Consider the following 13913-nt stretch of genomic DNA (forward strand, 5'->3'; position numbering starts at 1 on the left):
ACAAATGGGCTTCCCCAACTGCGGAGGGGCGATAGACGGCATGCATGTTCTAGTTCTGGCACCAGACCACCTAGGCTCCAAGTACATTCATCACAAGGGGTATTTCTCAGTGGTTCTCCAGGCGCTTGTGGATCACCATGAGCGTTTCACGGACATTAACGCAGGCTGGTCCGGAAAGGTGCATCTTTCGGAACACTGGCCCGTTCAAGAAGCTGCAAGCAGGAACTTTCTCCATAGATCAGAAGATCACTGTAGGGGGACGTTGAAATGCTCATTGTGATCTGGGAGACCCCGCCTACCCCTTAATGCCATGGCTTATGAAGCCATTCATGAGGCAACTTGACAGCAGCAAGGAGTGATTCAACAACAGGCTGAGCAAGTGCAGAATTATTGTTGAGTATGCTTTTGCCCATTTAAAAGCCCACTGGCGCTACCTGTATGGGAAGCTGGACCTGGCCGATGTACAACATTCCTATGCTTATAGCCACGTGCTGTACACTCCATAATATTTGTGAAGGGAAGAGTGAAAGCTTCACTCAGGGCTGGACCTCAGAGTCTCAGTGCCTGGAGGCTGAGTTTGAACAGCCAGAGACCAGGGCTATTAGAGGGGCCCAGTGCCGGGCCATAAGGATCAAGGATGCCTTGAGGCAGCAATTTGAAGCTGAAAGCCACTAATCTTTGTGGCTATGCTCAGGAGTGCGGTGCTTGTAATGTTAGGAGGTGATTGGTGCACATGATGCAATAAGGGGGTTTAACATAATTGTCTCTTGCTTTGCAGGGCTCTCTGTGCTTTCACTTAATAGAATAAAGATCGCTTTCAAACCAACACAACTATTTTATTAAAAGACAACAACTGGAGGAGAGAGTCAAACAAAGAAAATCATCAGCAGTGAGGGGGGCCTCCTCTCCTGTTTGCGCTTCGCCAAGATCCTACTACTGTGACGGGCTAGCCTCCTCTGGGGTAGAAAAGAGCTCCTGGCTGCATGTATCTCTGACCTCCGAGTCATCCTCTGCCTTTGGGTCCCCCTCCCTCTCCACATCCTCGTCCAAGATTTCCTCCTCCTGCCTCGGTCCACTCTCAACTGTCATGCGAGCCACCGAAGTATCCACAGTGGCCTTCACAGTGGAGGTGGGGTTGGCGCCGAGTATCACGTCTAGCTCTTTGCTCCTGCGCCTTGTGGTAAGCGTTCCGCAGCTCTTTCACTTTGACCTTGCACTGCCGTGTGTCCCGGTCATGGCCCCTTTCTGTCATACATCGTGAAATCTGTCCATAGGGATCATAATTCCTACGGCGGGAGCAGAGCTGGGGCTGGACAGCCTCCTCTCCCTAAATGCCGATGAGGTCCAGCAGCTCAGCATAGCTCCAAGCGGGGGATTGCCCGGTGCGTGGAGCAGGCCTGGCCACCTGGAAAGATGCGCTGAGACCACTGCACGCATCACCGAGCAAACAGGAAGGGGACTTTCAAAATTCCCAAGGAATGTAGGAGGTGGGGCTGACGGTTGGTCACCTGAAAGCAGGGCAGTAGAGTTCAAACAGATGACCAGAGGCGAGAACAGGCATTGAGGGACACCTCCCGGAGGCCGGTCACAGCGCTGTGATCGAGCAGGGTGTCTACGCTGGTACCGCAGTGCTGTAGCCATGGCGCAGAAAGCTCTACGCCTCTCGTCGTGGTGGGTTTTTTACAGCGCGACAACTGCGCAGTTTCTGTGCACTCAGTGGCACGGCCGTGTGTACACCTCAGGAGATACAGCGCAGAAAGCTGCTTACCTGTGCAGAAACTTGTCAGTGTAGACAGGGCCTCACTTATAACATCTGTATCCCATATTGCAAGCTGATATTTAAGCATTTGTATTGTGAGCCTCTGTGACTGTGTAACTCACCAGACAGGAGAAGTAGTGTGAAGTACTGGTCTCCAACAGAAGGTGTTATGTCCTGCCCAAAAGGTAAGGTCCATCAATGCCAAATGGACTATTGAGGGACATTAAAGAGGACAAAATACTTTGTCGCTCTGCTCTCACTACCCCATGAGGATAAGTCATGCAAGTGGATTCTTCCCATCAGCTGAGTTCGCAGCTCAGAGCACATGGAATGAAAACCCCTAATGTAAGATAAGTATAACATTAAAGAATTAAAGTGTGGTAAAGAAAGGCTCTTACTATCAAATAGAAGGAAGGCCATGAAAATAATGAGTTATAAGGCCAAAAGGAATAAAGTAGGGAGGAAGTCTGGTCCAAAGAATAACTAATGAGATAAGGGGAAGGCCTCTGATTGATAAGGGTGACTGCAGATGGTTTTAAATCAAAGAGAGTCTGACTTAAAATGAGCCAACACGGCCCTTCCCCAACCCACCCACCAGTGCAGTGGATGCATCCGATGAAGTGAGCTGTAGTTCATGAAAGCTTATGCTCAAATAAATGTGTTAGTCTCTAACGTGCCACAAGTCCTCCTGTTCTTTTTGATCTAATAGGAGTGTTTCTAGTGGGTGCCACTGACATCTGTTCTTGCTTCACTGCTATTCAAGGTCTTTATCAATGATCTGGAAGAAAATATAAGCTTGTTGCTGGGAAGGTTTGAAGATGACACACAAATTGGTGGACTGTTAAATAATGACAGGTCAGTTCAACACAGTAATCTAGATACCATGGTAAGTCAGACTCACTTGAACTACCCTTGTTTTCATGCAACTACATGGAAGGTCATAGATCTAGATCCCACTTATGGATGGGGAGGCTCTATTTTGGAAATCGGTGACTCAGAAAGGGACCTGGGTGTCATCATGGATTACCAGCTCAACAGGTGCTCCCAGAACAACGCAGTGGCTATCAGAGAAAACGTGATCCGTGGGGGTATAAGCAGGAGACTATTGAGTCGAGGTAGTGCGATGTTAGTACCACCATATTGGCATTTTTGGGACCATTAACTGATACTGGCTCCGGTTCTGGTATCCACACTTTTAAAAGGATGTGGACAAATTGGAAAGGGTTCAGAACAGCACTACAAGAAAAATCCGAGGTCTGGAAAACCTGCCTCACAATCAGAGACTCAAGAAGCTCGATCTATTTACTTTACCCAAGAGATTGTTAAAAGGAGACTTGATCATAGCCAAGCATTACTTACATGGGGAGGAGATTTCTGATACCAGGAGACTCTATAACATAGCAGACAAAGGTAGAAAAAGATCCAATGGTTGCAAGCTGAAGCTAGACAAATTCAGAGTAGAAACGAGGCACATATTTGTTACACTGAGGGTAATTAACCATTGGAACAACTTCCGTACAGATGTGGTGGATTCTCCACCACTAAGTCTTTAAATCAAGATTGGATGGCTCTTTCTAAAAGGTCTGCTTTAGCTAACCCATGAGTTACAGGTGTGATGCAGGAATCACTGGGTGAAATCCAGTGGCCTGTGCTATGCCGGAGGTCAGACGATGATCGGAACTGTCCCTTCTGGCCTTAAAAATCTATGAAACACAAACTCCTGCAGCCTTCACTCTGCATTCTGCAACATGAAGCACCAGGCTCCTCCTTAACCATCTTGTAACCTCTTTCGAATCCACCCCATGCCCCAGGGCGGCCAGGGCCCCAGGCTAGGGAGAGTTACTCTTCCCAACCCTGGTATAGACTCCCAGGACCTAGGCATGCCCATGAGGAAGCACAGCTTTGAATTTTCTGACTTTGACCTCTTGCAGGTTGCAGCCACAGCTTGCCCACAGCGGAGTTCTGTACACTGCGTGGAGGATGCCCTGCGAACGGTATGATACAATGTGCTTTGCCATGGGTGGGCATGGTAACCAGTGAAGCGAACTGAATTCCTGCCCGCAACCTCCAGTCCCTCCTCCACTCCCACCCACACAGCTAGTTGCTCAGGGACCACAGTGATGGACAGACAGACCACGGGTTGGGACTATTGCTAACTGGGCTATGGAGACCCTCTGAGAAAAGAGAGAGGAGGAACATTTCATTAAGCAATCATCCCTGCTGCAGCTGGGCGAGGTTATAGCAGGTAAATTAATAGCATCCAGGGGGCCTGTAGTCTTGGGCCCAGGCTGTCCCCCCGGACGCTGCGGGGTCTCCTGGGTCAGAGGGGGCTGGTCTGCAGGGAGGTGAAACCAAAGCAGGCAAGTGAATCATGCTGTGGGTGCTTGGGATTTATTGTTACCAAGAGCCAGGGAAGATGAGGAGGTCAGCACAGGCAGGTCCCTCGTCACACGCACCAGCAGGTTACCACAGCCACGCAGCGAGACACCCCTGCACACCACACTGGCTGGAGAGGCTGGGGTTCTGTAACAGGCCGTGCGATGGTACGGCACACCAGCCCAGTCCCAGAGGGGAGGGCAGGGAGCATGCTGCACTTACAAGTGCTCTGGCCCCGATGACATGAGGGATGTGAGCAGAGCTGCTGGCTGGACCTGGGGCATGTGATCACAGATGAGCTGCTCCACAGCAACGGCAGGCAGGGGCACTCTGGGGCAGATGGGCCTGAGCTTTCTTTGGAAGACCCCTTCCCCTCCCTCTTCATAGAGTGCACCATGGTGGGGCCCACACTTCACACTGCTGCTGTCCCTGATTGCCACTCCTGGGGCCAGCTCAATAGAGTCCAGCAGGTTGCTGGGCTTCCAGTAGACATGGCTGCTGGGTTCAAGGCTTTTCCCTTTGGAAGGCAAATGCTGTGCTCTCTTGTCTGCGTGGCTCTGACAGAAAGCCTGGGCCAGCCCACCACTCCGCATGGGCCCCGTGTCCTGGAGCAGCTTAGTGCTAATGAGCTCTCCCACCCCTGGCCCTTGGGCTGCATGGCGATGGGACTTCGTACTCCTCTGGCCACGCCCGGAGACCGTTTTGAGAACTTCCTGCCGCTTGGCCTCAACATCTGGATCCAGCACCTCCACCTGGGGCTTGATCCAGCACTTGGGTAGACGGGCTGGGTCCAGCTTGGGCATGGCGATGACTGTACCAAACTCATTGTACATCACATCCTTGATCTTGGGGGGCCTGCCCATCTGGATCTTCAGCAGGTTGCTGCAGGACATGGGCAGGAGCTGGTGAAGGCTGCAAAGATCCTCCTGTGGTGATTCCTCAGGCAGGGTCTGTGAGAGCTGCTGCCGGAGCAGCTCCTTCTCAGTCTCCTGTAGGGGCCTGGCCATGCTCTTAAGGCTGGCTGAGTGCAGCAGTCCTCGATGGGGCCTGTATGCTTTTCTGGTCTTAGGCAAAGGGGGTGGGGCTGGGGCTGGGGCTGGCTGGGAAAGCAGATTCTGGGGCCTGGATGACTTTGCAGACTTGACCCCCTCCTCCTGAGAAGGCTGTTCGGACAGGGTGCCTGCTGGCACCTCGGGGGATCCTGTGTAGAACCGCGTCTCCTCATGGGAAAGTGTTTCCTTGGGGAGTTTGTCCAAAAACACCTGTTGGAAATAGCCATTAATGTAAAGAGAAAGCCTCAGCTTCACACACCAGAGTGGCCACCACACCCAGGACAAGCTGTTGCCCACTCAGTAGCAGGGCCTGAAGGCCATTTCTTCATACCCCAGCAAATGGGTGGAAGGCAAGAGCCAGGCCATAGTGCAGGGGGTGTTTGGGGTCAAGGTCTTCAGTGTCAGAGAGGGAGCTGGTTGGTGAGGTCATGCTGGCACATCACTCCTCCCGCGCCTCTCCCAGTGGACAGCCTTGGCAGAATGAAGGGCTGAACTGACTCTGCTGTTCACCCTGAACCTCCTCTATACCCCTCCTGCCCAAGCAGCTCCAAGAGATGTTCCACCGTGAGACATCCTGCGACTGTCGCAAGATCCGACAGCAAACAAATCCCTTTCAGTGCACGCAGCAACAAATGGGAATGAGCTGGGCCCTGGATCATTCCTGTTCCTTTCTAACACATCAGCATCCTGCAACACTGCAGCCCATATTCTTCATAGTGGTATCAGTACAATAGGATTATGGCATAATTATGATGCATATTACGCAAGACAGATCATGTAGGATGTCACAAAAAGGTTAAGATTGCCTGAATATGATTATCCTATTTGTATGCATGAATCATTTTTGTACCTGAAGTTATAAATACTGACTATGTGTCTGTACTTCAAATGTAGTTACACCTGGGTAATGCCCACTAGACAAGATGCTTTCAGTCTAGACAGCGGGTGGGGCAGGGCCTATTCAGGGTAATGGGTCATTAGGAAAAACAATAGGCCTTAGGAGAAGGTTATGCCCCATCTTGGGAGTGTTCCTGAGAATGCTACAGACAGCCTGTAAGTAATGGCTGCTATGACTCTACAAGGACACGTGACCAGGCCACATGACGCTGGTCTGCACCTTGGGATGTCAGTGTTTTTCCACAGACTGGTCTGCTAACCAAGCTTGGAAACAAAGGGTCCCGCCATATGCTAAATCTATATAAGGCAGGGAGTGACATCATCTGGGGTTCTTCACAAGACGACTCCTTGAAACACCTGAGGAACAAAGACTGAAATGGGGGAAGTGCTGGACCCAGGATAAAGGGATTTCTAGCCTGTGTATGAATGATCTGGGGATAGGGCCCTCCTTAGGCATATGCAGCTTATGCGGCTGCGTAGGGCACCCGAAAATGTGGGGCACTACCGCGACAGCAGGTAAGAGCGGGTCGGCTCCTTTGCTGGCTCGCAACGTGGGGGGGAGAGACAAGGCAGCAAAGGATACCGAGCTGCCCGGCCCACCTCACACCGGCGGAGAGTCTCAGTTCCCCGCAGAGACCCCCGTACCCTCTCCCTCACGCAGAGCACACGGTGCTGGAGCATTCGGCTCTGTGAATACAGCCCCTGCCTAAGGAGGCTGCAGCGCGCGCTGGGTGTGCGGGAGCCGACCCGCTCTTACCTGCTGTCCCGGAAGTGCCCCATTTCAAAGCTCTATTGACAATGGGTCTCTGGCACATGGGACCTGTTGGAAGGGCTGTAGGACCAGCAGGAGCTGGGAAGGAAGTATTTACACTCATACAGACATGCCATGTTGACTGACTGTCCCATGGTGGCAGGGCATTAAGGGGTCACCGCCTGCTCTGATGCACACCCAAATCTCAGCATGTCTGTGGGAACCTCACTGGCTTGGCTCGTGGGAGTGGATGAGCTACCTCACTGAGAAGGGAAAGGGGAAAGCCTATCATCCATGGGAGGGGTAGGCATACCAGTGCAATTTCTAGGGGTCAGATGACCACAGCACAAAGCCCAGCATTGCTGGACACGCTTATTGACTGGCTTGGTAGAGAGGGGGTGGCTGGAACTCCTCATCCATGGACAAAATCTCAGAGGCTGTTTGGCTCAAGGTGAAGCATCACATGCCGAGACAGGTTGTCTCTGCAGGCAGCTCCCTACTGAAGAAGGCACTTGCAGGATCCACAGGCTGCAAGGGCACCCTAGTTTCCTGGAAGCTGGGGGATGGGCTGATGGTTTTTCCATGGCATTCATCCCTGTAGGTTCCAAGCCTCACAGTGTCAGGGCACTTGTCCTCCCAACACCCCGGTGGGCACCGTATGGAAGCTCTAGCCCCATTGTACAGATGGGAAAAGACGTCCAGAGAGATTAGGTGATTCACCCAAGGCCACCCAGGCAGCTTGTGGCAGAACAGGGATCTCCGAAGTCCAAATCCAACGCCTTAGCCACACAGACGTCCTCCCTCTCTAGGCAGAGATCCTCAGGAGGGACCCTCACACCTCTGCTCCAAGGCACTGAATAGGTGAGACAAGGCCCGGCATCCTGGCTAGTAGCTGCATGGGGCACAGCTCCACCAGAGTCTAAGCCAGACTCTCCTACAGCTTCTTGCACTCTGAGGGGCAGAGTACTGGGTGCAGCGAAGAGAACTCAGCAAACCACTGCTGCCAATGGGAGTGGGGAACTGGACTGTGCTTCTCTAATCCCAAGAGGCCGGGAGGACTTTCTCCAGTGAGCAATGGCTTAAAGGGGCAGGTGGTCAGGAGGCCTTACAAGGCTGTGACCGTGATTCTGTCTTTCAAGGCTGTCTCTCTGGCCTGAAGTCCAGGACTCATGCCCAGCAGGACTGGTCCTGTATCTCCATGGACTCCTCCGTGGTGGAGCTCCAAGCAGAATCTGGCCCTAGAGTACTAATCGGATTGAAGGCAGTTTCAGGTCTCGTCTCTTGAGCCCTGCCAGGCCCAGAATGCCTCTGTCAGGACAAGCACTCAGGAGCAGCCTGCTTCCTTCCCCCACCCCCCACTGGTCCAGAGCCAGTGCTCCCAAGGTAAGCCCTGGTGCTAGAGTACCTCTCTCCCCTGCGGTAACAGGGTCAGACTGGTTCGCATAACAGGAACTGAGCCCTGTGCCCACGAGTCTGTGACACAGGCCACTGGCTCCTCCTCCTCCTGCCAGGTGGCATCTTCTTCCACGGTGGCCTCCCCCTCATCCCGCGCCAGGAAGCGCCATTCGGCAATCTGCAGGATGGCATCCCGCGCCTGGCTGACGGTGAATGGGATGCACTGGGAAAGCAGAGCAGAGACAGAATGAGCCCAGCACCACCCACTTGCTTCCTGACTTTGGCTAGGAGTGAGGCAGGAGACCAAGACTCCATCCCAACTCCCATAGGCACACCCCACCCATCAGTGTGCCCTTGCTGTCCATGCCACCTCTGACTTTGGCCCACTGAATCTAAGGTAGTCCAAGCTGGTGCAGCTCACGTGCTGAGTCAGAAGAGAGGCGTGTGGCCAGGGAGGTGACTGTCAGGATGGGTACCCCTTCCAACTAAGCAATCTGCAGATAGTAAAATAATCCATGTTGCACGAAGCTCAGCACCCCAGAGCACTGACGCAGTCCCACCCCTGGAGAGCAGAGGCTACTATCTCCATAATGGAGCTGAGAGGAGAGTTGAAGGCCAGGAGGGAGATGCCCATTCTATTTGGGGTATCAGACCATACCCATCACCATGGTATCTGAGTGCCTAATGGCTGAGGGCAGGAGCTGAGTGTGACTCGGGGTGTACTCAGCCTGGGAGCCGGTGGATGGGAGCATGAAGACTTCTGTGTAAGCAAAGAGATTTCCCCTGGGGTTCCAGGAGCTCTCAGCCTGAGGGAGAGGGACACAAATCCAGCTTCGAGCAAGGAGCTGGGCAGCCAAGGCAGGGTCATACAGAGGCCACTGCAACAGGAACCTCTTGCCCCATCCCCTCCAGAAGCTCCATTTCTAGTGGCCACAGGAAGGATCCGTCCTGGATCCCTGCCCTGCTTTCCTTCCTCTCCATGAAGCAAGCAGCAGCATAGAGCCGCTCCGGGTCAGATGGCCTGGTCCCTCTGGACCAATACCTTTCCCTGAACCCTTCCATCTGTTACCATAGGGCTTGGTTTCACACAGCCAGTTTTCTCAGTGGCTCCCTACAGAATGAACGCAGAAGAATGGCCCTGCGGCTGGGGCCATTCAGAAGTAGCCGGAACAAAGCCCTGGAGAGTAGCCTGTAAGGAACAGTCCTGCCCTGAGCCCAAAGCTGGGACCAAAGAGAGCTGTACCATCTACCACTTAGATTCCATGGAAAGCCGCGGCCTGGCATGCTCACCTGCCGAGCCAGGTACACTTTATAGCACTCGTCCATCACTTGGTTTATCATCCCTGCCAGGATATCTCCCACTCCATCCTCTCCTTCCTCCATGGTGACCAGGGAGATCCATTCCGACTCAGAGAGGCGCCCTGGAATGATATCCACTTGAGGGATGGGTACCGTGGGGGGGCGTGACTTCTCCGCCCGCGACTTGGAGAGAGGCACACGGTCCCGGGACGTCATTTTCTGCAGGGAAATATGACAATGCCCGTCAGCACCATCCCATTAGCACTGTACCCATAAGAACATAACATAAGAAAGGCTGTGCTGGGTCAGACCAAAGGTCCATCTAGCCCAGTATCCTGTCTTCCGACAGTGGCCAGTGCCAGGTGCCCCAGAGGGAATGAACAGAACAGGCAATCACCAAGTGATCCATCCCCTGTCGCCCATTCCCAGCTGCTGGCAAACAGATGCTGGGATACCATCCCTGCCCATCCTGACTAACATCCATTGATGGACCTCTCCTTCATGAATGTATCTAGTTCTTTTTTGAACCCTGTTATAGTTTTGGCCTTCACAACATCCTCTGGCAAAGAGTTCCACAGACTGACTGTGTGTTGTGTGAAAAAATACTTCCTTTTGTTTGTTTTAAACCTGCTGCCTATTAATTTCATTGGGTGACCTTTTGTTATGAGGAGTAAATAACACTTCCTTATTTACTTTCTCCATACCAGTCATGATTTTATAGACCTCTATCATATCCCCCCTTAGTCGCCTCTTTTTCAAGCTGAAAAGTCCCAGTCTTATTAATCTCTCCTCATACAAAAGCTGTTCCATACCCCTAATCATTTTTGTTGCCCTTTTCTGAATCTTTTCCAATTCCAATATATCTTTTTTGAGATGGGGCGACCACATCCGCAGGCAGTATTCAAGACTTGTGCGCACCATAGATTTATACAGAGGCAACATGATATTTTCTGTCTTATTATCTATCCCTTTCCTAATGATTCCCAACATTCTGTTCGCTTTTTGACGGCCGCTGCACATTGAGTGGATGTTTTCAGAGAACTCCCCACAATGACTCTAAGATCTTTCTTGAGTGGTAACAGCTCATTTAGACCCACATCATTTTATATGAGGTCTACCCAGGGCAATGAGCAACATGGGGCTAGACAGGGCCACCAGCTGGGGATAACACTGAGTGAAGGACCAAGCCAGTATGGCCTACAGGCCCCATGCAGTTCCTAGCACTGTACACTGTGCTTTAAAATGGATGCTACGGCCACAGGGACTGTGAGCACGTTATGCTCCAAAGGCAATGCCCTGATGCCTCTCCCATCCACTCCTCACAGGGACACCAGGGACTGGTGACAAGGATCTGTGCAGGGGTTCATGTGAGTGTCGTTCTGGTATCTGGGAGACAGCAAGTTCTAATGGTTAGAGCAGGGGTCTGGGAGTCAGGACGCCTGGGTGCTAGAACGTTCCCCAGGAAGGACTGGGCTCGAGTGGTATTCCCTGTCCTTAGCGCTGGGGACCTTCGCTGGACACAGAATGCAGGGAGTTCTGGCAACTGACGCTGGGACAAGGAGGACAAGCAAGCAGGCAATTCAATAGGTTGAAGAGGCTGCAGGTGGGGGCCTGTGGTCTTGGCCTCCCCTCCAGCACCTTTGTGCTGGTGGGCCTTGTGCTGGGTGGGGCTAGCTCTTCAGATGTAAAGGGCACCCCCACGCCCGACCGTGCCCTCTCCCAGCCACCATTGCACCCCCCACAGCCAGCATCACCCTCCGAGCCATGCCCCCCTCCCCCACTGCACCCCCAACTGTGCCCCCTCCCAGCCACCATTGCACCCCCCTAACCCCAGCACCATCCTCCCAGCCATGGCTCCCTCCACCCCCACTGCACCCCCACCCCCGACCGTGCCCCCTCCCAGCCACCATTGAACCCCCCACAGCCAGCACCGCCCTCCCAGCCATGGCCCCCTCCACCCCCACTGCACCCCCACCCCCGACCATGCCCCCTCCCAGCCACCATTGCATCCCCCCACCCCCACCCTCCCAGCCATGGCCCCCTCCACCCCCATTGCACCCCCACCCCCGACCGTGCCCCCTCCCAGCCACCATTGCACCCCCCACCCCCACCCTCCCAGCCATGGCCCCCTCCACCCCATTGCACCCCCACCCCCGACCGTGCCCCCTCCCAGCCACCATTGCACCCCCCCAACCCCACCCCCACCCTCCCAGCCATGGCCCCTCCACCCCCATTGCACCCCCACCCCCGACCGTGCCCCCTCCCAGCCACCATTGCATCCCCCCACCCCCACCCTCCCAGCCATGGCCCCCTCCACCCCCATTGCACCCCCACCCCCGACTGTGCCCCCTCCCAGCCACCATTGCACCCCCCACCCCCACCCTCCCAGCCATGGCCCCCTCCACCCCCATTGCACCCCCACCCCCGACCGTGCCCCTCCCAGCCACCATTGCACCCCCCCAACCCCACCCCCACCCTCCCAGCCATGGCCCCTCCACCCCCATTGCACCCCCACCCCCGACCGTGCCCCCTCCCAGCCACCATTGCATCCCCCCACCCCCACCCTCCCAGCCATGGCCCCCTCCACCCCCATTGCACCCCCACCCCCGACTGTGCCCCCTCCCAGCCACCATTGCACCCCCCACCCCCACCCTCCCAGCCATGGCCCCCTCCACCCCCATTGCACCCCCACCCCCGACCGTGCCCCTCCCAGCCACCATTGCACCCCCCCAACCCCACCCCCACCCTCCCAGCCATGGCCCCTCCACCCCCATTGCACCCCCACCCCCGACCGTGCCCCCTCCCAGCCACCATTGCATCCCCCCACCCCCACCCTCCCAGCCATGGCCCCCTCCACCCCCACTGCACCCCCACCCCCGACCGTGCCCCTCCCAGCCACCATTGCACCCCCCCAACCCCACCCCCACCCTCCCAGCCATGGCCCCTCCACCCCCATTGCACCCCCACCCCCGACCGTGCCCCCTCCCAGCCACCATTGCACCCCCCACCCCCACCCTCCCAGCCATGGCCCCCTCCACCCCATTGCACCCCCACCCCCGACCGTGCCCCCTCCCAGCCACCATTGCACCCCCCCAACCCCACCCCCACCCTCCCAGCCATGGCCCCTCCACCCCCATTGCACCCCCACCCCCGACCGTGCCCCTCCCAGCCACCATTGCACCCCCCCAACCCCACCCCCACCCTCCCAGCCATGGCCCCTCCACCCCCATTGCACCCCCACCCCCGACCGTGCCCCTCCCAGCCACCATTGCACCCCCCCAACCCCACCCCCACCCTCCCAGCCATGGCCCCCTCCACCCCCATTGCACCCCCACCCCCGACTGTGCCCCCTCCCAGCCACCATTGCACCCCCCACCCCCACCCTCCCAGCCATGGCCCCCTCCACCCCCATTGCACCCCCACCCCCGACCGTGCCCCTCCCAGCCACCATTGCACCCCCCCAACCCCACCCCCACCCTCCCAGCCATGGCCCCTCCACCCCCATTGCACCCCCACCCCCGACCGTGCCCCCTCCCAGCCACCATTGCACCCCCCCAACCCCACCCCCACCCTCCCAGCCATGGCCCCTCCACCCCCATTGCACCCCCACCCCCGACCGTGCCCCTCCCAGCCACCATTGCATCCCCCCACCCCCACCCTCCCAGCCATGGCCCCCTCCACCCCCATTGCACCCCCACCCCCGACTGTGCCCCCTCCCAGCCACCATTGCACCCCCCACCCCCACCCTCCCAGCCATGGCCCCCTCCACCCCCATTGCACCCCCACCCCCGACCGTGCCCCTCCCAGCCACCATTGCACCCCCCCAACCCCACCCCCACCCTCCCAGCCATGGCCCCCTCCACCCCCATTGCACCCCCACCCCCGACCGTGCCCCCTCCCAGCCACCATTGCACCCCCCCAACCCCACCCCCACCCTCCCAGCCATGGCCCCTCCACCCCCATTGCACCCCCACCCCCGACCGTGCCCCTCCCAGCCACCCTTGCACCCCCCGGCCCCACCCCCACCCTCCCAGCCATGGCCCCTCCACCCCCATTGCACCCCCACCCCCGACCGTGCCCCTCCCAGCCACCCTTGCACCCCCCGGCCCCGCACCGAGCCGGCTGGAGCCCCCGCAGCCCCTGCCCCCCTTCCGCTGGCTGCGTCCCCGTCACCAAGGCCACGCCAGCCCCGTCCCGGGCCGTGATGTCATCGCGCTGCGACGCCCGCGCCCTGACCACACGCTGCGCCGTCTCCATGGCAGCGGGGGGCACGGGGTGAGCGGGAGGGATCGCGGCCCCCTTCGGCCCCCTGGCTCGGGCTCTGCCCCGCCCCCGCCCCGGCCCCCCCCGCCCAGTGCGCGTGGCCCCGCCGCCCCCAGCCCCG

General features: G+C 56.9%; 1 protein-coding gene across 3 annotated transcripts; it reads right to left on the reverse strand.

Annotated features, from left to right (window-relative positions):
- Positions 1 to 815: 815 nt before the first annotated feature.
- On the reverse strand, positions 816 to 13910 carry C4H2orf81 (chromosome 4 C2orf81 homolog). 3 transcript variants are annotated; one of them, XM_078852621.1, is made up of 4 exons: positions 13703 to 13910; positions 9521 to 9748; positions 8241 to 8453; positions 816 to 5397 (listed from the first exon to the last, which is right to left on the reverse strand). In XM_078852621.1, the coding sequence occupies exons 1-4, from the start codon at positions 13784 to 13786 to the stop codon at positions 4354 to 4356; spliced, it is 1569 nt and encodes a 522-aa protein (XP_078708747.1). In that variant the 5' UTR covers positions 13787 to 13910; the 3' UTR covers positions 816 to 4353. The 3 variants fall into 3 exon arrangements, with proteins under 3 accessions (XP_078708747.1, XP_078708748.1, XP_078708749.1); XM_078852622.1 differs by having other exon boundaries at positions 13644 to 13764; XM_078852623.1 differs by lacking the exon at positions 13703 to 13910 and adding an exon at positions 10342 to 11250.
- Between the last annotated feature and the right edge of the window lie 3 nt (positions 13911 to 13913).

The sequence above is a fragment of the Lepidochelys kempii genome, chromosome 4 (genome assembly GCF_965140285.1).
Source record: "Lepidochelys kempii isolate rLepKem1 chromosome 4, rLepKem1.hap1, whole genome shotgun sequence".
Classification (NCBI taxonomy): Eukaryota; Metazoa; Chordata; order Testudines; family Cheloniidae; genus Lepidochelys; species Lepidochelys kempii.